The sequence below is a fragment of the Lissotriton helveticus genome, chromosome 8, assembly GCF_964261635.1.
Source record: "Lissotriton helveticus chromosome 8, aLisHel1.1, whole genome shotgun sequence".
Classification (NCBI taxonomy): Eukaryota; Metazoa; Chordata; class Amphibia; order Caudata; family Salamandridae; genus Lissotriton; species Lissotriton helveticus.
The window spans coordinates 1,724,579,262-1,724,604,544 of record NC_136069.1 but is presented as its reverse complement, the minus strand read 5'-3'; the positions used below and the strand labels follow the sequence as shown (position 1 = coordinate 1,724,604,544).

At 49.8% G+C, this 25,283-nt stretch overlaps 1 protein-coding gene across 1 annotated transcript in view; it reads right to left on the bottom strand.

Annotated features, from left to right (window-relative positions):
• Positions 1-25,283, bottom strand: part of LOC144774154 (NACHT, LRR and PYD domains-containing protein 12-like) — a 1,547,343-nt gene that overhangs the window by 699,508 nt on the left and 822,552 nt on the right. The window contains exon 8 of the mRNA XM_078659170.1: positions 21,241-21,414. Within this exon, the coding sequence (XP_078515296.1) occupies positions 21,241-21,414 (174 nt within the window). The remainder of the gene's footprint in view (positions 1-21,240; positions 21,415-25,283) is intronic.

Below are 25,283 nucleotides of genomic sequence, written 5' to 3'. Positions count from 1 at the left end.
AGACAAGAACTGAGTGCAATACACACCTGTCTTCCTCTGCACCCGATGAGATCTGTCCAACAGCAGAAGAGAGAAGATGCACTGAAGACAAGAACTGAGTGCAATACACACCTGTCTTCCTCTGCACCCGATGAGATCTGTCCAACAGCAGAAGAGAGAAGATGCACTGAAGACTAGAACTGAGTGGAATACACACCTGTGATCCTCTGCACCCGAGGAGATCTGTCCAACAGCAGAGTGAGAGAAGATGCACTGAAGACAAGAACAGAGTGCAATACACACCTGTGATCCTCTGCACCTGAGGAGATCTGGCCAACAGCAGAGTGAGAGAAGATGCACTGAAGACAAGAACAGAGTGCAATACACACCTGTGATCCTCTGCACCTGAGGAGATCTGTCCAACAGCAGAGTGAGAGAAGATGGACTGAAGACAAGAACTGAGTGCAATACACACCTGTGATCCTCTGCACCTGAGGAGATCTGTCCAACAGCAGAAGAGAGAAGGTGCACTGAAGACAAGAACTGAGTGCAATACACACCTGTGACCCTCTGCACCTGAGGAGATCTGTCCAACAGCAGAGTGAGAGAAGATGCACTGAAGACAAGAACTGAGTGGAATACACACCTGTGATTCTCTGCACCCGAGGAGATCTGGCCAACAGCAGAGTGAGAGAAGATGCACTGAAGACAAGAACAGAGTGCAATACACACCTGTGATCCTCTGCACCTGAGGAGATCTGTCCAACAGCAGAGTGAGAGAAGATGCACTGAAGACAAGAACTGAGTGCAATACACACCTGTGATCCTCTGCACCTGAGGAGAACTGTCCAACAGCAGAGAGAGAAGATGCACTGAAGACTAGAACTGAGTGGAATACACACCTGTGATCCTCTGCACCCGAGGAGATCTGTGGGACAGCATAAGAGAGAAGATACACTGAATACTCACTGAATACTAGAACTGAGTGCAATACACACCTGTGATCCTCTGCATCTGAGGAGATCTGTCCAACAGCATTGAGAGAAGATGCACTGAAGACTAGAACTGAGTGCAAAACACACCTGTGATCCTCTGCACCCGAGATCTGTCCAACAGCAGAGTGAGAGAAGATGCACTGAAGACAAGAACTGAGTGCAATACACACCTGTGATCCTCTGCATCTGAGGAGATCTGTCCAACAGCATTGAGAGAAGATGCACTGAAGACTAGAACTGAGTGCAATACACACCTGTGATCCTCTGCACCCGAGGAGATCTGACCAACAGCTGAGTGAGAGAAGATGCACTGAAGACAAGAACTGAGTGCAATACACACCTGTGATACTCTGCACCTGAGGAGATCTGTCCAACAGCAGAAGAGAGAAGGTGCACTGAAGACAGGAACTGAGTGCAATACACACCTGTGACCCTCTGCACCTGCGGAGATCTGTCCAACAGCAGAGAGAGAAGATGCACTGAAGAAAAGAACTGAGTGCAGTACACACCTGTGATCCTCTTCACCTGAGGAGATCTGTCCAACAGCAGAGTGAGAGAAGATGCACTGAAGAAAACAACTGAGTGTAATACACACCTGTGATCCTCTGCACCTGAGGAGATCTGTCCAACAGCAGAGTGAGAGAAGATGCACTGAAGACTAGAACTGAGTGCAATACACACCTGTGATCCTCTGCACCCAAGGAGATCTGTCCAACTGCAGAGAGAGAAGATGCACTGAAGACTAGAACTGAGTGCAATACACACCTGTGATCCTCTGCACCTGAGGAGATCTGTCCAACAGCAGAGAGAGAAGATGCACTGAAGAAAAGAACTGAGTGCAGTACACACCTGTGATCCTCTGCACCTGAGGAGATCTGTCCAACAGCAGAGTGAGAGAAGATGCACTGAAGAAAAGAACTGAGTGTAATACACACCTGTGATCCTCTGCACCTGAGGAGATCTGTCCAACAGCAGAGTGAGAGAAGATGCACTGAAGACTAGAACTGAGTGCAATACACACCTGTGATCCTCTGCACCCAAGGAGATCTGTCCAACAGCAGAGAGAGAGAAGATGCACTGAAGAAAAGAACTGAGTGTAATACACACCTGTGATCCTCTGCACCTGAGGAGCTCTGTCCAACAGCAGAGAGAGAGAAAATGCACCGAAGACAAGAACTGAGTGCAATACACACCTGTGATCCTCTGCACCTGAGGAGATCTGTCCAACAGCAGAGAGAGAAGATGCACTGAAGACTAGAACTGAGTGCAATACACACCTGTGATCCTCTGCACCCGAGGAGATCTGTCCAACAGCAGAAGAGAGAAAATGCACTGAAGACTAGAACTGAGTGCAATACACACCTGTGATCCTCTGCACCTGAGGAGATGTGTCCAACAGCAGAAGAGAGAAGATGCACTGAAGACAAGAACTGAGTGGAATACACACCTGTGATCCTCTGCACCCTGGGAGATGTGTCCAACAGCAGAAGAGAGAAGATGCACTGAAGACTAGAACTAAGTGCAATACACACCTGTGATCCTCTACACCCAAGGAGATCTGTCCAACAACAGAAGAGAGAAGATGCACTGAAGACAGGAACTGAGTGCAATACACACCTGTGATCCTCTGCACCTGAGGAGATCTGCCCAACAGCAGAAGAGAGAAGATGCACCGAAGACAAGAACTGAGTGAAATACACACCTGTGATCCTCTGCACCCGAGGAGATCTGTCCAACTGCAGAGAGAGAAGATGCACTGAAGACTAGAACTGAGTGCAATACACACCTGTGATCCTCTGCACCTGAGGAGGTCTGTCCAACAGCAGAGAGAGAAGATGCACTGAAGACTAGAACTGAGTGCAATACACACCTGTGATCCTCTGCACCTGGGGAGATCTGTCCAACAGCAGAGAGAAGATGCACTGAAGGCAAGAACTGAGTGCAATACGCACCGGTGATCCTCTGCACCTGGGGAGATCTGTCCAACAGCAGAGAGAAGATGCACTGAAGACTAGAACTGAGTGCAATACACACCTGTGATCCTCTGCACCTGGGGAGATCTGTCCAACAGCAGAAGAGAGAAGATGCACCGAAGACAAGAACTGAGTGCAATACACACCTGTGATCCTCTGCACCTGAGGAGATCTATCCAACAGCATTGAGATAAGATGAACTGAAGACAAGAACTGAGTGCAATACACACCTGTGATCCTCTGCACCTGAGGAGATCTGTCCATCAGCAGAGTGAGAGAAGATGCACTGAAGACTAGAACTGAGTGTAATACACACCTGTGATCCACTGCACCAAAGAGATCTGTCCAACAGCAGAAGAGAGAAGATGCACCGAAGAGAAGAACGGAGTGCAATACACACCTGTGATCCTCTGCACCCGAGGAGATCTGTCCAACAGCAGAGTGAGAGAAGATGCACTGAAGACAAGAATTGAGTGCAATACACACCTGTGATCCTCTGCACCTGAGGAGATCTGTCCAACAGCAGAAGAGAGAAGATGCACCGAAGAGAAGAACGAAGTGCAATACACACTTGTGATCCTCTGCATCTGAGAAGATCTGTCCTACAGCAGAAGAGAGAAGATGAACTGAAGACAAGAACTGAGTGCAATACACACCTGTGATCCTCTGCACCCGAGGAGATCTGTCCAACAGCAGAGTGAGAGAAGATGCACTGAAGACAAGAACTGAGTGCAATACACACCTGTGATCCTCTGCACCTGAGGAGATCTGTCCAACAGCAGAGAGAGAAGATGCACTGAAGACTAGAACTGAGTGCAATACACACCTGTGATCCTCTGCACCTGAGGAGATCTGTCCAACAGCAGAGAGAGAAGATGCACTGAAGACTAGAACTGAGTGCAATACACACCTGTGATCCTCTGCACCCGAGGAGATGTGTCCAACAGCAGAAGAGAGAAGATGCACTGAAGACAAGAACTGAGTGGAATACACACCTGTGATCCTCTGCACCCGGGGAGATGTGTCCAACAGCAGAAGAGAGAAGATGCACTGAAGACTAGAACTAAGTGCAATACACACCTGTGATCCTCTACACCCAAGGAGATCTGTCCAACAACAGAAGAGAGAAGATGCACTGAAGACAGGAACTGAGTGCAATACACACCTGTGATCCTCTGCACCTGAGGAGATCTGCCCAACAGCAGAAGAGAGAAGATGCACCGAAGACAAGAACTGAGTGAAAAACACACCTGTGATCCTCTGCACCCGAGGAGATCTGTCCAACTGCAGAGAGAGAAGATGCACTGAAGACTAGAACTGAGTGCAATACACACCTGTGATCCTCTGCACCTGAGGAGGTCTGTCCAACAGCAGAGAGAGAAGATGCACTGAAGACTAGAACTGAGTGCAATACACACCTGTGATCCTCTGCACCTGGGGAGATCTGTCCAACAGCAGAGAGAAGATGCACTGAAGGCAAGAACTGAGTGCAATACACACCTGTGATCCTCTGCACCTGGGGAGATCTGTCCAACAGCAGAGAGAAGATGCACTGAAGACTAGAACTGAGTGCAATACACACCTGTGATCCTCTGCACCTGGGGAGATCTGTCCAACAGCAGAAGAGAGAAGATGCACCGAAGACAAGAACTGAGTGCAATACACACCTGTGATCCTCTGCACCTGAGGAGATCTATCCAACAGCATTGAGAGAAGATGAACTGAAGACAAGAACTGAGTGCAATACACACCTGTGATCCTCTGCACCTGAGGAGATCTGTCCATCAGCAGAGTGAGAGAAGATGCACTGAAGACTAGAACTGAGTGCAATACACACCTGTGATCCTCTGCACCTGAGGAGCTCTGTCCAACAGCAGAAGAGAGAAGATGCACCGAAGAGAAGAACGGAGTGCAATACACACCTGTGATCCTCTGCACCCGAGGAGATCTGTCCAACAGCAGAGTGAGAGAAGATGCACTGAAGACAAGAATTGAGTGCAATACACACCTGTGATCCTCTGCACCTGAGGAGATCTGTCCAACAGCAGAAGAGAGAAGATGCACCGAAGAGAAGAACGGAGTGCAATACACACTTGTGATCCTCTGCATCTGAGAAGATCTGTCCTACAGCAGAAGAGAGAAGATGAACTGAAGACAAGAACTGAGTGCAATACACACCTGTGATCCTCTGCACCCGAGGAGATCTGTCCAACAGCAGAGTGAGAGAAGATGCACTGAAGACAACAACAGAGTGCAATACACACCTGTGATCCTCTGCACCTGAGGAGATCTGGCCAACAGCAGAGTGAGAGAAGATGCACTGAAGACAAGAACAGAGTGCAATACACACCTGTGATCCTCTGCACCTGAGGAGATCTGTCCAACAGCAGAGTGAGAGAAGATGGACTGAAGACAAGAACTGAGTGCAATACACACCTGTGATCCTCTGCACCTGAGGAGATCTGTCCAACAGCAGAAGAGAGAAGGTGCACCGAAGACAAGAACTGAGTGCAATACACACCTGTGACCCTCTGCACCTGAGGAGATCTGTCCAACAGCAGAGTGAGAGAAGATGCACTGAAGACAAGAACTGAGTGGAATACACACCTGTGATCCTCTGCACCCGAGGAGATCTGGCCAACAGCAGAGTGAGAGAAGATGCACTGAAGACAAGAATAGAGTGCAATACACACCTGTGATCCTCTGCACCTGAGGAGATCTGTCCAACAGCAGAGTGAGAGAAGATGCACTGAAGACAAGAACTGAGTGCAATACACACCTGTGATCCTCTGCACCTGAGGAGAACTGTCCAACAGCAGAGAGAGAAGATGCACTGAAGACTAGAACTGAGTGGAATACACACCTGTGATCCTCTGCACCCGAGGAGATCTGTGCGACAGCAGAAGAGAGAAGATACACTGAATACTCACTGAATACTAGAACTGAGTGCAATACACACCTGTGATCCTCTGCATCTGAGGAGATCTGTCCAACAGCATTGAGAGAAGATGCACTGAAGACTAGAACTGAGTGCAAAACACACCTGTGATCCTGTGCACCCGAGGAGATCTGTCCAACAGCAGAGTGAGAGAAGATGCACTGAAGACAAGAACTGAGTGCAATACACACCTGTGATCCCCTGCATCTGAGGAGATCTGTCCAACAGCATTGAGAGAAGATGCACTGGAGACTAGAACTGAGTGCAATACACACCTGTGATCCTCTGCACCCGAGGAGATCTGACCAACAGCAGAGAGAGAAGATGCACTGAAGACTAGAACTGAGAGCAATACACACCTGTGATCCTCTGCACCTGAGGAGATCTGTCCAACAGCATTGAGAGAAGATGCACTGAAGACAAGAACTGAGAGCAATACACACCTGTGATTCTCTGCACCCGAGGAGATCTGTCCAACAGCAGAAGAGAGTAGATGCTCTGACGTCTAGAACTGAGTGCAATACACACCTGTGGCCCTCTGCACCTGAGGAGATCTGTCCAACAGCAGTGAGAGAAGATGCACTGAAGAAAAGAACTGAGTGTAATACACACCTGTGATCCTCTGCACCCGAGGAGATCTGTCCAACAGCAGAAGAGAGAAGATGCTCTGACGTCTAGAACTGAGTGCAATACACACCTGTGGCCCTCTGCACCTGAGGAGATCTGTCCAACAGCAGTGAGAGAAGATGCACTGAAGAAAAGAACTGAGTGTAATACACACCTGTGATCCTCTGCACCTGAGGAGATCTGTCCAACAGCAGAGTGAGAGAAGATGCACTGAAGAAAAGAACTGAGTGTAATACACACCTGTGATCCTCTGCACCTGAGGAGATCTGTCCAACAGCAGAAGAGAGAAGATGCACTGAAGACTAGAACTGAGTGCAATACACACCTGTGATCCTCTGCACCCAAGGAGATCTGTCCAACAGCAGAGAGAGAGAAGATGCACTGAAGAAAAGAACTGAGTGTAATACACACCTGTGATCCTCTGCACCTGAGGAGCTCTGTCCAACAGCAGAGTGAGAGAAGATGCACCGAAGACAAGAACTGAGTGCAATACACACCTGTGATCCTCTGCACCTGAGGAGATCTGTCCAACAGCAGAGAGAGAAGATGCACTGAAGACTAGAACTGAGTGCAATACACACCTGTGATCCTCTGCACCCGAGGAGATCTGTCCAACAGCAGAAGAGAGAAAATGCACTGAAGACTAGAACTGAGTGCAATACACACCTGTGATCCTCTGCACCCGAGGAGATGTGTCCAACAGCAGAAGAGAGAAGATGCACTGAAGACAAGAACTGAGTGGAATACACACCTGTGATCCTCTGCACCCGAGGAGATGTGTCCAACAGCAGAAGAGAGAAGATGCACTGAAGACTAGAACTAAGTGCAATACACACCTGTGATACTCTACACCCAAGGAGATCTGTCCAACAGCAGAAGAGAGAAGATGCACTGAAGACAGGAACTGAGTGCAATACACACCTGTGATCCTCTGCACCTGAGGAGCTCTGTCCAACAGCAGAGTGAGAGAAGATGCACCGAAGACAAGAACTGAGTGCAATACACACCTGTGATCCTCTGCACCCGAGGAGATCTGTCCAACTGCAGAGAGAGAAGATGCACTGAAGACTAGAACTGAGTGCAATACACACCTGTGATCCTCTGCACCTGAGGAGATCTGTCCAACAGCAGAGAGAGAAGATGCACTGAAGACAAGAACTGAGTGCAATACACACCTGTGATCCTCTGCACCTGAGGAGATCTGTCCAACAGCAGAGAGAGAAGATGCACTGAAGACAAGAACTGAGTGCAGTACACACCTGTGATCCTCTGCACCTGAGGAGATCTGTCCATCAGCAGAGTGAGAGAAGATGCACTGAAGACAGAACTGAGTGCTATACACACCTGTGATCCTCTGCACCAAGGAGATCTGTCCAAGATCAGAGTGAGAGAGGATGCACTGAAGACAAGAACTGAGTGCAATACACACCTGTGATCCTCTGCACCCGAGGAGATGTGTCCAACAGCAGAAGAGAGAAGATGCACTGAAGACAAGAACTGAGTGGAATACACACCTGTGATCCTCTGCACCCGGGGAGATGTGTCCAACAGCAGAAGAGAGAAGATGCACTGAAGACTAGAACTAAGTGCAATACACACCTGTGATCCTCTACACCCAAGGAGATCTGTCCAACAACAGAAGAGAGAAGATGCACTGAAGACAGGAACTGAGTGCAATACACACCTGTGATCCTCTGCACCTGAGGAGATCTGCCCAACAGCAGAAGAGAGAAGATGCACCGAAGACAAGAACTGAGTGAAATACACACCTGTGATCCTCTGCACCCGAGGAGATCTGTCCAACTGCAGAGAGAGAAGATGCACTGAAGACTAGAACTGAGTGCAATACACACCTGTGATCCTCTGCACCTGAGGAGGTCTGTCCAACAGCAGAGAGAGAAGATGCACTGAAGACTAGAACTGAGTGCAATACACACCTGTGATCCTCTGCACCTGGGGAGATCTGTCCAACAGCAGAGAGAAGATGCACTGAAGACAAGAACTGAGTGCAATACACACCTGTGATCCTCTGCACCTGGGGAGATCTGTCCAACAGCAGAAGAGAGAAGATGCACCGAAGACAAGAACTGAGTGCAATACACACCTGTGATCCTCTGCACCTGAGGAGATCTATCCAACAGCATTGAGAGAAGATGAACTGAAGACAAGAACTGAGTGCAATACACACCTGTGATCCTCTGCACCTGAGGAGATCTGTCCATCAGCAGAGTGAGAGAAGATGCACTGAAGACTAGAACTGAGTGCAATACACACCTGTGATCCTCTGCACCTGAGGAGCTCTGTCCAACAGCAGAAGAGAGAAGATGCACCGAAGAGAAGAACGGAGTGCAATACACACCTGTGATCCTCTGCACCCGAGGAGATCTGTCCAACAGCAGAGTGAGAGAAGATGCACTGAAGACAAGAATTGAGTGCAATACACACCTGTGATCCTCTGCACCTGAGGAGATCTGTCCAACAGCAGAAGAGAGAAGATGCACCGAAGAGAAGAACGGAGTGCAATACACACTTGTGATCCTCTGCATCTGAGAAGATCTGTCCTACAGCAGAAGAGAGAAGATGAACTGAAGACAAGAACTGAGTGCAATACACACCTGTGATCCTCTGCACCCGAGGAGATCTGTCCAACAGCAGAGTGAGAGAAGATGCACTGAAGACAAGAACAGAGTGCAATACACACCTGTGATCCTCTGCACCTGAGGAGATCTGGCCAACAGCAGAGTGAGAGAAGATGCACTGAAGACAAGAACAGAGTGCAATACACACCTGTGATCCTCTGCACCTGAGGAGATCTGTCCAACAGCAGAGTGAGAGAAGATGGACTGAAGACAAGAACTGAGTGCAATACACACCTGTGATCCTCTGCACCTGAGGAGATCTGTCCAACAGCAGAAGAGAGAAGGTGCACTGAAGACAAGAACTGAGTGCAATACACACCTGTGACCCTCTGCACCTGAGGAGATCTGTCCAACAGCAGAGTGAGAGAAGATGCACTGAAGACAAGAACTGAGTGGAATACACACCTGTGATCCTCTGCACCCGAGGAGATCTGGCCAACAGCAGAGTGAGAGAAGATGCACTGAAGACAAGAACAGTGTGCAATACACACCTGTGATCATCTGCACCTGAGGAGATCTGTCCAACAGCAGAGTGGGAGAAGATGCACTGAAGACAAGAACTGAGTGCAATACACACCTTTGATCATCTGCACCTGAGGAGAACTGTCCAACAGCAGAGAGAGAAGATGCACTGAAGACTAGAACTGAGTGGAATACACACCTGTGATCCTCTGCACCCGAGGAGATCTGTGCGACAGCAGAAGAGAGAAGATACACTGAATACTCACTGAATACTAGAACTGAGTGCAATACACACCTGTGATCCTCTGCATCTGAGGAGATCTGTCCAACAGCATTGAGAGAAGATGCACTGAAGACTAGAACTGAGTGCAAAACACACCTGTGATCCTCTGCACCCGAGGAGATCTGTCCAACAGCAGAGTGAGAGAAGATGCACTGAAGACAAGAACTGAGTGCAATACACACCTGTGATCCTCTGCATCTGAGGAGATCTGTCCAACAGCATTGAGAGAAGATGCACTGAAGACTAGAACTGAGTGCAATACACACCTGTGATCCTCTGCACCCGAGGAGATCTGACCAACAGCAGAGTGAGAGAAGATGCACTGAAGACAAGAACTGAGTGCAATACACACCTGTGATCCTCTGCACCTGAGGAGATCTGTCCAACAACAGAAGAGAGAAGGTGCACTGAAGACAAGAACTGAGTGCAATACACACCTGTGACCCTCTGCACCTGAGGAGATCTGTCCAACAGCAGAGAGAGAAGATGCACTGAAGAAAAGAACTGAGTGCAGTACACACCTGTGATCCTCTGCACCTGAGGAGATCTGTCCAACAGCAGAGTGAGAGAAGATGCACTGAAGAAAAGAACTGAGTGTAATACACACCTGTGATCCTCTGCACCTGAGGAGATCTGTCCAACAGCAGAGTGAGAAGATGCACTGAAGACTAGAACTGAGTGCAATACACACCTGTGATCCTCTGCACCCAAGGAGATCTGTCCAACAGCAGAGAGAGAGAAGATGCACTGAAGAAAAGAACTGAGTGTAATACACACCTGTGATCCTCTGCACCTGAGGAGCTCTGTCCAACAGCAGAGTGAGAGAAGATGCACCGAAGACAAGAACTGAGTGCAATACACACCTGTGATCCTCTGCACCTGAGGAGATCTGTCCAACAGCAGAGAGAGAAGATGCACTGAAGACTAGAACTGAGTGCAATACACACCTGTGATCCTCTGCACCCGAGGAGATCTGTCCAACAGCAGAGAGAGAAGATGCACTGAAGACTAGAACTAAGTGCAATACACACCTGTGATACTCTACACCCAAGGAGATCTGTCCAACAGCAGAAGAGAGAAGATGCACTGAAGACAGGAACTGAGTGCAATACACACCTGTGATCCTCTGCACCAAGGAGATCTGTCCAAGATCAGAGTGAGAGAGGATGCACTGAAGACAAGAACTGAGTGCAATACACACCTGTGATCCTCTGCACCCGAGGAGATCTGTCCAACAGCAGAGAGAGAAGATGCACTGAAGACTAGAACTGAGTGCAATACACACCCGTGATCCTCTGCACCTGGGGAGATCTGTCCAACAGCAGAGAGAAGATGCACTGAAGACAAGAACTGAGTGCAATACACACCTGTGATCCTCTGCACCTGAGGAGATCTGTCCAACAGCAGAGAGAGAAGATGCACTGAAGACAAGAACTGAGTGCAGTACACACCTGTGATCCTCTGCACCTGAGGAGATCTATCCAACAGCAGTGAGAGAAGATGAACTGAAGACAAGAACTGAGTGCAATACACACCTGTGATCCTCTGCACCTGAGGAGATCTGTCCATCAGCAGAGTGAGAGAAGATGCACTGAAGACAGAACTGAGTGCTATACAAACCTGTGATCCTCTGCACCTGGGGAGATCTGTCCAACAGCAGTGAGAGAAGATGCACTGAAGACTAGAACTGAGTGCAATACACACCTGTGATCCTCTGCACCAAGGAGATCTGTCCAAGATCAGAGTGAGAGAGGATGCACTGAAGACAAGAACTGAGTGCAATACACACCTGTGATCCTCTGCATCGAGGAGATCTGTCCAACAGCAGAGTGAGAGAAGATGCACCGAAGACAAGAACTGAGTGCAATACACACCTGTGATCCTCTGCAGCTGAGGAGATCTGCCCAACAGCAGAAGAGAGAAGATGCACTGAAGACAAGAACTGAGTGCAATACACACCTGTGATCCTCTGCACCCGAGGAGATCTGTCCAACAGCAGAGTGAGAGAAGATGCACTGAAGACAAGAACTGAGTGCAATACACGCCTGTGATCCTCTGCACCTGAGGAGATCTGTCCAACAGCAGAGTGAGAGAAGATGCACCGAAGACAAGAACTGAGTGCAATACACACCTGTGATCCTCTGCACCTGAGGAGATCTGTCCTAAAGCAGAATAGAGAAGATGCACTGAAGACAGAACTGAGTGCAATACACACCTGTGATCCTCTACACCCGAGGAGATCTGTCCAACAGCAGAAGAGAGAAGATGCACTGAAGACTAGAACTGAGTGCAATACACACCTGTGATCCTCTGCACCTGAGGAGATCTGTCCTAAAGCAGAATAGAGAAGATGCACTGAAGACAGAACTGAGTGCAATACACACCTGTGATCCTCTACACCCGAGGAGATCTGTCCAACAGCAGAAGAGAGAAGATGCACTGAAGACTAGAACTGAGTGCAATACACACCTGTGATCCTCTGCACCTGAGGAGATCTGTCCTAAAGCAGAATAGAGAAGATGCACTGAAGACAGAACTGAGTGCAATACACACCTGTGATCCTCTACACCCGAGGAGATCTGTCCAACAGCAGAAGAGAGAAGATGCACTGAAGACTAGAACTGAGTGCAATACACACCTGTGATCCTCTGCACCTGAGGAGATCTGTCCAACAGCAGAGAGAGAAGATGCACTGAAAAAAATTTGTACGTGTCCCTTCACTATGATGTGTTCCCCCCAGACCACCCCCAGAGAATGAAGAGGGCCTCGGCGCCCCCCGCAGAGAATGAAGGGGGCCTCGGAGCCCCCCAGAGAATGAAGAGGGCCTCAGAGCCCCCCCCGGGGAATGAAGAGGGCCCGGAGCCCCTCGCAGAGAAGGAAGAGGGCCACCGAGCCCCCCCAGAGAATGAAGAGGGCCTCGGAGCCCCCCCAGAGAATGAAGAGGGCCTCGGAGCCCCCCCCGACAGAGACTGAAGAGATGAGATGGCGATGTAATCTTGTCTCATTCACCAATAATATTGAAATTCATGACATAAATTAAATGGTTATGTGACGTTACCCCGCAAGCCGTTACAACGCCAAACATTACCCCGACTTGCTGTCGGGGGAGCACGGAAGTTGGAATAGATTAATTTTCTATTCCACCTCCAGTGTGTGCAACAGTAGGGAAGGTGTTGGAGTTAAATCTAACACCTTCTCCCCACTGCTATACAACTTTTTCATTGCAATGGAATGCGGGGTAAATGCATGCGTTGTAACGGTTGCGGTGTGAACTCTGTTTCCCAAAATAAATGCTGGCTACTTAAAAAACATCATTAGTAAAACAGCTACATCTCTGAATGATTTAAAAAATAAATAAATGTAATGTCAAATTATGGCAAAAGAAAGTTACTATTGCAATGCCAGCGGAGGCCAGACCTATCGACCCTGCCTGTGCCTTTTCATTTTCTTTTAAGCCTTGCATGGGAGGGCAAATAATTCCAATTATTCCTATTTTTGATGAGGTCCGAGTCTAGTCCTGATACATTAAACTCCAAGCATGATATGACGCCGTACCAGGACGTGGTTGAGTGGTCCTTCTTCTGTGTTTATCTTTGTCGCCTCCAGGTGAAGAGAAGCATTGGCAGGGGTGCTTCTTCCTCTTTAAAGGAATTACATTGAGTGATAATAGGTCAGCTAACGAGAGAATATACAAAGATGCCTCCTGTCCTATGTGCTAATCTCAGCAGCGCTGCTGTCTAAGCACACTATGAACCTCAGCAGCGCTGCAGTCTAAGCACACCGTGAACCTCAGCAGCTCTGCTGTCTAAGCACACCGTGAACCTCAGCAGCTCTGCTGTCTAAGCACACTATGAACCTCAGCAGCTCTCCTGTCTAAGCACACCGTGAACCTCAGCAGCTCTGCTGTCTAAGCACACTATGAACCTCAGCAGCTCTGCTGTCTAAGCACACTATGAACCTCAGCAGCTCTGCTGTCTAAGCACACCATGAACCTCAGCAGCTCTGCTGTCTAAGCACACTGTGAACCTCAGCAGCTCTGCTGTCTAAGCACAGAGTGAACCTCAGCAGCTTTGCTGACTGAGCACAGAGTGAACCTCAGCAGCTCTGCTGTCTAAGCACACCATGAACCTCAGCAGCTCTGCTGTCTAAGCACAGAGTGTACCTCAGCAGCTCTGCTGTCTAAGCACACTGTGAACCTCAGCAGCTCTACTGTCTAAGCACAGAGTGAACCTCAGCAGCTCTGCTGACTGAGCACAGAGTGAACCTCAGCAGCTCTGCTGACTGAGCACAGAGTGAACCTCAGCATCTATGCAGTCTAAGCACAGAGTGAATCTCAGCAGCTCTACTGTCTAAGCACACCGTGAACCTCAGCAGCTCTGCTGTCTAAGCACACCATGAACCTCAGCAGCTCTGCTGTCTAAGCACACCGTGAACCTCAGCAGCTCTGCTGTCTAAGCACACTGTGAACCTCAGCAGCTCTGCAGTCTAAGCACACTATGAACCTCAGCATCTCTGCTGTCTAAGCACTCCATGGACCTCAGCAGCTCTGCTGTCTAAGCACACCATGAACCTCAGCAGCTCTGCTGTCTACGCACACCATGAATCCCAGCAGCTCTGGTGTCTAAGCACACCATGAACCTCAGCAGCTCTGCTGTCTAAGCACATCATAAACCTCAGCAGCTCTGCTGTCTAAGCACATCATGAACCTCAGCAGCTCTGCTGTCTAAGCACACCATAAACCTCAGCAGCTCTGCTGTCTAAGCACACTGTGAACCTCAGCAGCTCTGCAGTCTAAGCACAGCTGGACCTCAGCAGCTCTGCTGTCTAAGCACAGCTGGACCTCAGCAGCTCTGCTGTCTAAGCACACCATGAACCTCAGCAGCTCTGCTGTCTAAGCACAATGAGAACCTCAGCCGTTCTGCTGACTAAGCACACCATGAACCTCAGCAGCTCTGCTGTCTAAGCACACCATGAACCTCAGCAGCTCTGCAGTCTAAACACACCATGAACCTCAGCAGCTCTGCTGTCTAAGCACACCGTGAACCTCAGCAGCTCTGCTGTCTAAGCACATCATGAACCTCAGCAGCTCTGGTGTCTAAGCATACCATAAACCTCAGCAGCTCTGCTGTCTAAGCACATCATGAACCTCAGCAGCTCTGGTGTCTAAGCATACCATAAACCTCAGCAGCTCTGCTGTCTAAGCACAGAGTGAACCTCAGCAGCTCTGCTGTCTAAGCACAGAGTGAACCTCAGCAGCTCTGCAGTCTAAACACACCATGAACCTCAGCAGCTCTGCTGTCTAAGCACAGATTGAATCTCAGCAGCTCAGCTGTCGAAGCACACCGTGAACCTCAGCAGCTCTGCTGTCAAAGCACACCGTGAACCTCAGCAGCTCTGCTGTCTAAGCACAGCTGGACCTCAGCAGCTCTGCTGTCTAAGCACAGCTGGACCTCAGCAGCTCTGCTGTCTAAGCACACCATGAACCTCAGCAGCTCTGCTGTCTAAGCACACCGTGAACCTCAGCAGCTCTGCTGTCTAAGCAGAGCTGGGCCTCAGCAGCTCTGCTGTCTAAGCACAGCTGGACCTCATCAGCTCTGCTGTCTAAGCACACCGTGAACCTCAGCAGCTCTGCTGTCTAAGCACAGCTGGACCTCATCAGCTCTGCTGTCTAAGCACACTGTGAACCTCAGCAGCTCTGCTGTCTAAGCACAGAGTGAACCTCAGCAGCTCTGCTGTCTAAGCACAGAGTGAACCTCATCAGCTCTGCTGTCTAAGCACACCGTGAACCTCAGCAGCTCTGCTGTCTAAGCACAGCTGGACCTCATCAGCTCTGCTGTCTAAGCACACCGTGAACCTCAGCAGCGCTGCAGTCTAAGCACACTGTGAACCTCAGCAGCTCTGCTGTCTAAGCACAGAGTGAACCTCAGCAGCTCTGCTGTCTAAGCACAGAGTGAACCTCAGCAGCTCTGCTGTCTAAGCACACCGTGAACCTCAGCAGCTCTTCTGTCTAAGCACAGAGTGAACCTCAGCAGCTCTGCTGTCTAAGCACACCATGAACCTCAGCAGCTCTGCTGTCTAAGCACACTGTGAACCTCAGCAGCTCTGCAGTCTAAGTACAGAGTGAACCTCAGCAGCTCTGCAGTCTAAGTACAGAGTGAACCTCAGCAGCTCTGCGGTCTAAGCACACCATGAACCTCAGCAGCTCTGCAGCCTAAGCACACTGTGAACCTCAGCAGCTCTGCTGTCTAAGCACACAGTGAACCTCAGCAGCTCTGCTGTCTAAGCACACTGTGAACCTCAGCAGCTCTGCTGTCCCAGCACACTGTGAACCTCAGCAGCTCTGCTGTCTAAGCACACCATGAACCTCAGCAGCTCTGCTGTCTAAGCACACTGTGAACCTCAGCAGCTCTGCAGTCTAAGTACAGAGTGAACCTCAGCAGCTCTGCAGTCTAAGTACAGAGTGAACCTCAGCAGCTCTGCGGTCTAAGCACACCATGAACCTCAGCAGCTCTGCAGCCTAAGCACACTGTGAACCTCAGCAGCTCTGCTGTCTAAGCACACAGTGAACCTCAGCAGCTCTGCTGTCTAAGCACACTGTGAACCTCAGCAGCTCTGCTGTCCCAGCACACTGTGAACCTCAGCAGCTCTGCTGTCTAAGCACACCATGAACCTCAGCAGCTCTGCTGTCTAAGCACACCATGAACCTCAGCAGCTCTGCTGTCTAAGCACACCATGAACCTCAGCAGCTCTACTGTCTACACACACCAATAACCTCAGCAGATCTGCAGTCTAAGTACACCGTGAACCTCAGCAGCTCTGCAGTCTAAGCACACCATGAACCTCAGCAGCTCCTCAGTCTAAGCACTCCATGAACCTCAGCAGCTCTGCTGTCTAAGCACACCATGAACCTCAGCAGCTTTGCTGTCTAAGCACACCATGAACCTCAGCAGCTCTGCTGTCTAAGCACACTGTGAACCTCAGCAGCTCTGTGGTCTAAGTAGACCATGAACCTCAGCAGCTCTGCTGTCTAAGCACACCGTGAACCTCAGCAGCTCTGCTGTCTAAGCACACCGTGAACCTCAGCAGCTCTGTGGTCTAAGTAGACCATGAACCTCAGCAGCTCTGCTGTCTAAGCACAGAGTGAACCTTAGCAGCTCTGCAGTCTAAGCACACCATGAACCTCAGCAGCTCCTCAGTCTAAGCACACCGTGAACCTCAGCAGCTCTGCTGTCTAAGCACACCATGAACCTCAGCAGCTCTACACTCTAAGCACACCGTGAACCTCAGCAGCTCTGCTGTCTAAGCACACCATGAACCTCAGCAGCTCTGCTGTCTAAGCACACAGTGAACCTCAGCAGCTCTGCTGTCTAAGCACACCATGAACCTCAGCAGCACTGCTGTCTAAGCACACAGTGAACCTCAGCAGCTCTGCTGTCTAAGCACACCATGAACCTCAGCAGCTCTGCTGTCTAAGCAGACCGTGAACCTCAGCAGCTCTGCTGTCTAAGCACAGCTGGACCTCATCAGCTCTGCTGTCTAAGCACACCGTGAACCTCAGCAGCTCTGCTGTCTAAGCACAGCTGGACCTCATCAGCTCTGCTGTCTAAGCACACTGTGAACCTCAGCAGCTCTGCTGTCTAAGCACAGAGTGAACCTCAGCAGCTCTGCTGTCTAAGCACAGAGTGAACCTCATCAGCTCTGCTGTCTAAGCACACTGTGAACCTCAGCAGCTCTGCTGTCTAAGCACAGCTGGACCTCATCAGCTCTGCTGTCTAAGCACACTGTGAACCTCAGCAGCTCTGCTGTCTAAGCACAGAGTGAACCTCAGCAGCTCTGCTGTCAAAGCACAGAGTGAACCTCAGCAGCTCTGCTGTCTAAGCACACCGTGAACCTCAGCAGCTCTTCTGTCTAAGCACAGAGTGAACCTCAGCAGCTCTGCTGTCTAAGCACACCATGAACCTCAGCAGCTCTGCTGTCTAAGCACACTGTGAACCTCAGCAGCTCTGCAGTCTAAGTACAGAGTGAACCTCAGCAGCTCTGCAGTCTAAGTACAGAGTGAACCTCAGCAGCTCTGCTGTCTAAGCACACCATGAACCTCAGCAGCTCTGCAGCCTAAGCACACTGTGAACCTCAGCAGCTCTGCTGTCTAAGCACACAGTGAACCTCAGCAGCTCTGCTGTCTAAGCACACTGTGAACCTCAGCAGCTCTGCTGTCCCAGCACACTGTGAACCTCAGCAGCTCTGCTGTCTAAGCACACCATGAACCTCAGCAGCTCTGCTGTCTAAGCACACCATGAACCTCAGCAGCTCTGCTGTCTGAGCATACTGTGAACCTCAGCAGCTCTACTGTCTACACACACCAATAACCTCAGCAGCTCTGCAGTCTAAGTACACCGTGAACCTCAGCAGCTCTGCAGTCTAAGCACACCATGAACCTCAGCAGCTCCTCAGTCTAAGCACTCCATGAACCTCAGCAGCTCTGCTGTCTAAGCACACCATGAACCTCAGCAGCTTTGCTGTCTAAGCACACCATGAACCTCAGCAGCTCCTCAGTCTAAGCACTCCATGAACCTCAGCAGCTCTGCTGTCTAAGCACACCATGAACCTCAGCAGCTTTGCTGTCTAAGCACACTGTGAACCTCAGCAGCTCTGCTGCCTAAGCACACCATGAACCTCAGCAGCTCTGTGGTCTAAGTAGACCATGAACCTCAGCAGCTCTGCTGTCTAAGCACAGAGTGAACCTTAGCAGCTCTGCAGTCTAAGCACACCATGAACCTCAGCAGCTCCTCGGTCTAAGCACACCGTGAACCTCAGCAGCTCTGCTGTCTAAGCACACCATGAACCTCAGCAGCTCTACACTCTAAGCACACCGTGAACCTCAGCAGCTCTGCTGTCTAAGCACACCATGAACCTCAGCAGCTCTGCTGTCTAAGCACACCGTGAACCTCAGCAGCTCTGCTGTCTAAGCACACTGTGAACCTCAGCAGCTCTGCAGTCTAAGCGCACAGTGAACCTCAGCAGCTCTGCTGACTAAGCACACCATGAACCTCAGCAGCTCTGCTGTCCAAGCACACCATGAACCTCAGCAGCTCTGCTGTCTAAGCACACCGTGAACCTCAGCAGCTCTGCTGTCTAAGCACACAGTGAACCTCAGCAGCTCTGCTGTCTAAGCACACCGTGAACCTCAGCAGCACTGCTGTCTAAGCACACAGTGAACCTCAGCAGCTGTGATGTCTAAGCACACAGTGAACCTCAGCAGCTCTGCTGTCTAAGCACACCATGAACCTCAGCAGCTCTGCTGTCTAAGCACACCATGAACCTCAGCAGCTCTGGTGTCTAAGCACACCATGAACCTCAGCAGCTCTGCTGTGTGAGCACACCGTAAACCTCAGCAGCTCTGCTGTCTAAGCACACCATGAACCTCAGCAGCTCTGCTGTCTAAGCACACCATGAACCTCAGCAGCTCTGCTGTCTAAGCACACCATGAACCTCAGCAGCTCTGATGTCTAAGCACACCATGAACCTCAGCAGCTCTGCTGTCTAAGCACACCATGAACCTCAGCAGCTCTGCTGTCTAAGCACAGAGTGAACCTCAGCCGCTCTGCTGTCTAAGCACAGCGTGAACCTCAGCAGCTCTGCTGTCTAAGCACACTGTGAACCTCAGTAGCTCTTCTGTCTTCGCACACCATGAACCTCAGCAGCTCTGCTGTCTAAGCACAGAGTGAACCTCAGCCGCTCTGCTGTCTAAGCACAGCGTGAACCTCAGCAGCTCTGCTGTCTAAGCACACTGTGAACCTCAGCAGCTCTGCTGTCTAAGCACACCTTGAACCTCAGGAGCTCTGCTGTCTAAGCACACTATGAACCTCAGCAGCTCTGCTGTCTAAGCACACCGTGAACCTCAGCAGCTCTGCTGTCTAAGCACACCATGAACCTCAGCAGCTCTGCTGTCTAAGCACACCATGAACCTCAGCAGCTCTGCTGTCTAAGCACAGAGTGAACCTCAGCAGCTCTGCTGTCTAACACACCATGAACCTCAGCAGCTCTGCTGTCTAAGCACACCATGAACCTCAGCAGCTCTGCTGTCTAAGCACACCATGAACCTCAGCAGCTCTGCTGTCTAAGCACACCATGAACCTCAGAAGCTCTGCTGTCTAAGCATACCATAAACCTCAGCAGCTCTGCTGTCTAAGTACACCATGAATCTCAGCAGCTCTGCTGTCTAAGCACACCATGAACCTCAGCAGCTCTGCTGGCTAGGCATACTGTGAACCACTTTCTGCAGCCTGCTACGTCTTTCATCTCACAGATAATCCTCTCCGCAGCCTGTTCTGCCATTCATCTTATAGCTGCCCCTCTGTGCAGTCCGCTCTACTCTTCATTTTACAGCTGCCGGTCTCTGCAGCCTGCTCTACCTTTCATCTTACCACTTCCCCTCTCTGCAGACTGCTCCTCCTTTCATTGTACAGCTGCCCCTCTCTGCAGCATGCTCTACTCTTCATTTTACAGCTGCCCCTGTATGCAGCCTGCTCTACCTTTCATCTTACAGTTACCTTCTCTGTAGCCCGCTCTACATTTCATCTTACAGCTGCCTTTGTTGTAGCCTGCTCTACCTTTCATCTTACAACTTCCCTCTCCGCAGTCTGTTTCTTCTTTCATCTTACAGCTGCCTTCTTTGTAGTCTGCTCTACCTTTCATCTTACAGCTGCCCTTCACAGCAGCCTGCTCTACATTTCATCTTACAGCTGCCTTTGTTGTAGACTGCTCTACCTTTCATCTTACAGTTGCCCCTCCCGGTAGCCTGCTCTGCATTTCATCTTACAGCTGCCCTTCACAGCAGCCTGCTCTACATTTCATCTTACAACTGCCTTCTCTGTAGCCTGCTCTACTTTTCATCTTACACTAGCCCCTCTCTGTAGCCCACTCTACCTTTCATCTTACAGTTGCCCCATTGTGCAGCCTGCTCTGCCTTTCATCTTATAGCTGCAATTCCTTGGCCTCGTATCCAGCAGCAGGTCTGTTAACAGCAGGGAGACTGGTGGGTAGGCGCCCTCACTGGAAGGAACAGACCTGCCCTCTGGTTAAGGCCTCTTTCATTTTATCCCAAATACCCGAGAAACAGACTTTAAAAAGTGCCCCTCGGCACCATCTTTGGGGTTTGGGTACCCCCACTTCACAAACCTGACTTAGTTCACAAATGTTATTAATGGGAGCTTTTCTCACAACATTAACAGAAAAGAGGCAATCATGTAAACATTTCAAGGCATTTCTAAAATATGTGTGTGAGCCCCACCTACGATGTATATTTAGAAATCAATGACGTGATAAGAACTGCTCAGCTCTGTACCTCAGTGTCTGTAGTTTGCAGTTTGGATGTTTGAGGCCTTCACACAACTTCTTCACTCCAGTGTCTTGCAGCTCAATATTGTCGCCCAGGTTGAGCTCTGTGAGAGATGAGTTTGTTTCCAGGACAGAGGCGAGGGCTTCGCAGCATGAACCGGTGAGGGAGCAGCGCCACAACCTGCAGGAGAGACGAGACACGGAGAGGAGTAAAGCAGAGCACAGACAGGGGCGTCAGCTTCAGTTTTATCTTCATTTCCTACCTGTCCTTGACTTACTCCCCTCTAGAGACACATCCCACCTCACACATCCAACCACGACCTGTTTATAAAGGAATCTCATGGGGGGAGTTCTCAGACGAGCAGAGGTGGAGCTGAATGGACATATTCATAAATATATTAATACACTTTTTATGCTGGAGACCCTCTGCTGCGGTGTGAATGGTGAATTCACAACTTTAGCAGTTATTGCAGCCATTAGTATATTTACACGGGGTGTGATGCACACAGAGAGATGTTTTCATCAGAGGTCCCTGTGGGACGAGGTGTTTATTCAGAAAATAAAATAGTATATTGAGAAATAGACCAACATCACATATTGGGTACTTTTCAGGTGTTCATATTTTGAAGTGCAGACATAAGATAAGGGATACACAGCACAAGTGTGAATTTGCCAGGATGGGTGAGTAATCCCTCTTTAGACATGTAATTAGATTACATAAGCACTCCTCATTGTCAATGTTTAACTCGTAATGTTAGCTCCTGGGTAAGTATTCATTTACCTCCACTAGGTCTGACCCTATAGAGGTGCTTTCCGTAGCTCGGCAGGGCTGATAAACTTCTGACCCAAAGTAGCGGATTTGAGGTCGAGGGTCATTGCTCTTCACCTGCAGGTGGGTTCCGTTTTCATACAATCACCCCGACCTCGGGACTGTTATGGAATTACTATGAAATGTTGTTTTGTTGGAATGTAACATTTTTCACCAAAGTTCCTGTCCCGGATATTGTTTCTCATTCCTGTCTTGATGCTTGCACATGTCACTTGAGACGTTGATATTTGGTAATAAACACAGTATTTGTCTTTTTAATGTGCATGCCTGCCCGAGCTGTCTGTCCACAGAGGAGACAGACAAGTCTCCACCGCGGTTAAACTAGGGTCGACCCGCTTTATAATTCATCGTTCAGCCGTAATGTCGGCGGTGAGAACACCTCGTCACAACAGAGAATGCTCATCACCAACATTTAAATCGGCCCAAGTCTTTGAGTCTGACTCAGATAATTCAGTTTCTAGGTTTGTGATTCATTCAGGAAAGGGCGATCTTATCTCCAGAGACAAAAGGTTCATATTATAAAGAAAGATCTGATCAGTTTTGAGAAACAACAAATTCTCTCTTCAAATGTTACCCATGATAGTGCGTTTGCTGCCTCCATCTATTTAGTAAACAAACAAGATGGCCGGACAGCCTATGTGGAAATATCGATACACGTCCTGGTACCATGAATTACCAAGGGGGACAGACTTGTGTCTGGAATTACTTTTTTATTTTATAAAAAGGTTTTTGAAAAAGATTTTTTTAAGCGTCAAAAGACACAACAAAACATTCAACAAATTACATCAACAATACATTGGTATCCTGCAAGATACCAATGTTGGAAGGCGTAATAGGAATGAAATCATGCATGTTAAATCTTGAATTGGCTTCTAGCACTTGATGTAGAAATGTACTTGGTTTTTTCTTGCAGATGCTAAACAAGTAGGCCAGTGTTCCATACTGCTAGACCACTTGTTTGTATTATATCTAGGATGGGTGCCTCATAGACTACTTATTTGTAGGCATATTACAGTTGTCCGTCCAAGAAATGTTGTTGTTGTTTTTTGGATCTCATTGATTGATAATTTCATTTATTTGTGTGCATTTATGTAATGTATTGTTGATGTAATTTGTTGAATGTTTTGTTGTGTCTTTTGACGCTTAAAAAAATCTTTTTCAAAAACCTTTTTATAAAATAAAAAAGTAATTCCAGACACAAGTCTGTCCCCCTTGGTAATTCATGGTACCAGGACGTGTATCGATATTTCCACATAGGCTGTCCGGCCATCTTGTTTGTTTACTCAATTGAGAGCGGTCCAGGCCGGATGGTGACAGGACCCAAGCCTCCTCAGTCCCTTTTCCATCTATTTAGGTCATGGTTCCTGCCCCTCTTCACTACCAGCTGTTCAGCGTTTCAAGGCGCTACATTTGAGACAGACCCTCTCGTACTTCGCTTTAATGTCCCTATCGAAGATGCGCGCGAGGTTTGTTCCACCGAGTGGAGGCTTGTGATGGAAGACGTATTATTAGCCCAATTCCTGATATCTCGTTACAGTTAAATACAAGCGAGTGAGGCCGGAGGCTCGAGGGGGAGAGGTCATAACAGGAGGAAGTTGTTCTTTTAAGTGCCTCGACGCATATAACCCCGTCAGAGCTTTCAGCAGGTTCATTTGACATGAAAAATATTACCCCTCCTCCTTGTGCAGTGCTCCTCAGAATGTAAGTGCGACCCTGGCTCGTGGGCCCCAGTCACACTTCCAGGAAGTGCGGGTGCAAACTGTTCCCTGCCTGCTGCTGAGATCCAAGTGCAGCATTCAGGACAGAAACCATGGGAGGTAGCTCAGTCGGTTAATGCACGTGTACGAGTCATTTGGGTAACCTGCAGCCATTCATTTCCACGCTGCATGCATTCAATGGCCCTGCAGCCGTGGGAGGGGCTGAAAAGGCAGAGGAGTGTTAACACGGAATTATTCCCAGCAGAGGCGCAACTAGACCCAAATTTCGGGGGGGGGGAATAAGAAAACATTTCGGGGGGGGGCTGAACCTTTGATCAGTAGGCAGAGTGGAGCTGCAGGGCCTCCAACAAGGGGTGAAACAACAGCAAGGCCTAATTAGCATTCAAATGGTCTTTTAAAGACCTGTGAAACGTTTGGGTGTGGCTGTGTGTGTGCCCGGGATCTGTCTCATAACGGGCTGTGACACACGACGGGGGGGGCTGAAGCCCGGTGAGTCCAATGGGTGTTGCGCGCCTGACTCCCAGCGCTTCCCCCGACGGGTGGGTGCTCTTGTGCTCATCCGTCTGTCCCTCCTACGGGCTCTGTGATGCTCTCCGACATAAAAGAAGCATCAGCTCCTCAGCAGTAATGGAGGCAGACAGCAGAGGTTGTAGTGTGAGGGGGCACCACAGGTGTAGTGCAGCTGTGCTCACAGGGTGCTGGGGGAGACTGCGATGCTCTTACAGAACAGAAGCATCAGCTCCTCGGCAGTGGCGAGGGGCCACAACAGTGTGCTGTGGAAGTAGGGGGGTTGGCAGACAGCATGAGTTGTAGTGTTCAGGGGGGCCGCCTGCAGATGTAGGGCAGCTGTACGACAGGGTGCTGAGAGAGACTGCGGATGCAGTGCTGGCAGGAGGGCAGTGGTGGCGCTGTGCTGCGGATGCAGTGCTGGCAGGAGGGCAGTGGTGGCGCTGTGCTGTGGATGCAGTGCTGACAGGAGGACAGTGGTGGCGCTGTGCTACGGATGCAGTGCTGGCAGGAGGGCAGTGGTGGTGGTGTGCTGCTGATGCAGTGTTGGCAGGAGGACAGTGGTGGCGCTGTGCTGCGGATGCAGTGCTGGCAGGAGGACAGTGCTGGCGCTGTGCTGCGGATGCAGTGTTGGCAGGAGGACAGTGGTGGACCTGTGCTGTGGATGCAGTGCTGGCAGGACGACAGTGGTGGACCTGTGCTGCGGATGCAGTGTTGGCGGGAGGACAGTGGTGGCGCTGTGCTGTGGATGCAGTGCTGGCAGGAGGACAGTGGTGGCGCTGTGCTGCGGATGCAGTGTTGGCGGGAGGACAGTGGTGGCGCTGTGCTACGGATGCAGTGTTGGCAGGAGGACAGTGGTGGCGCTGTGCTGCGGATGCAGTGCTGGCAGGAGGGCAGTGGTGGCGCTGTGCTGTGGATGCAGTGTTGGCGGGAGGACAGTGGTGGACCTGTGCTGTGGATGCAGTGTTGGCAGGAGGACAGTGGTGGCGCTGTGCT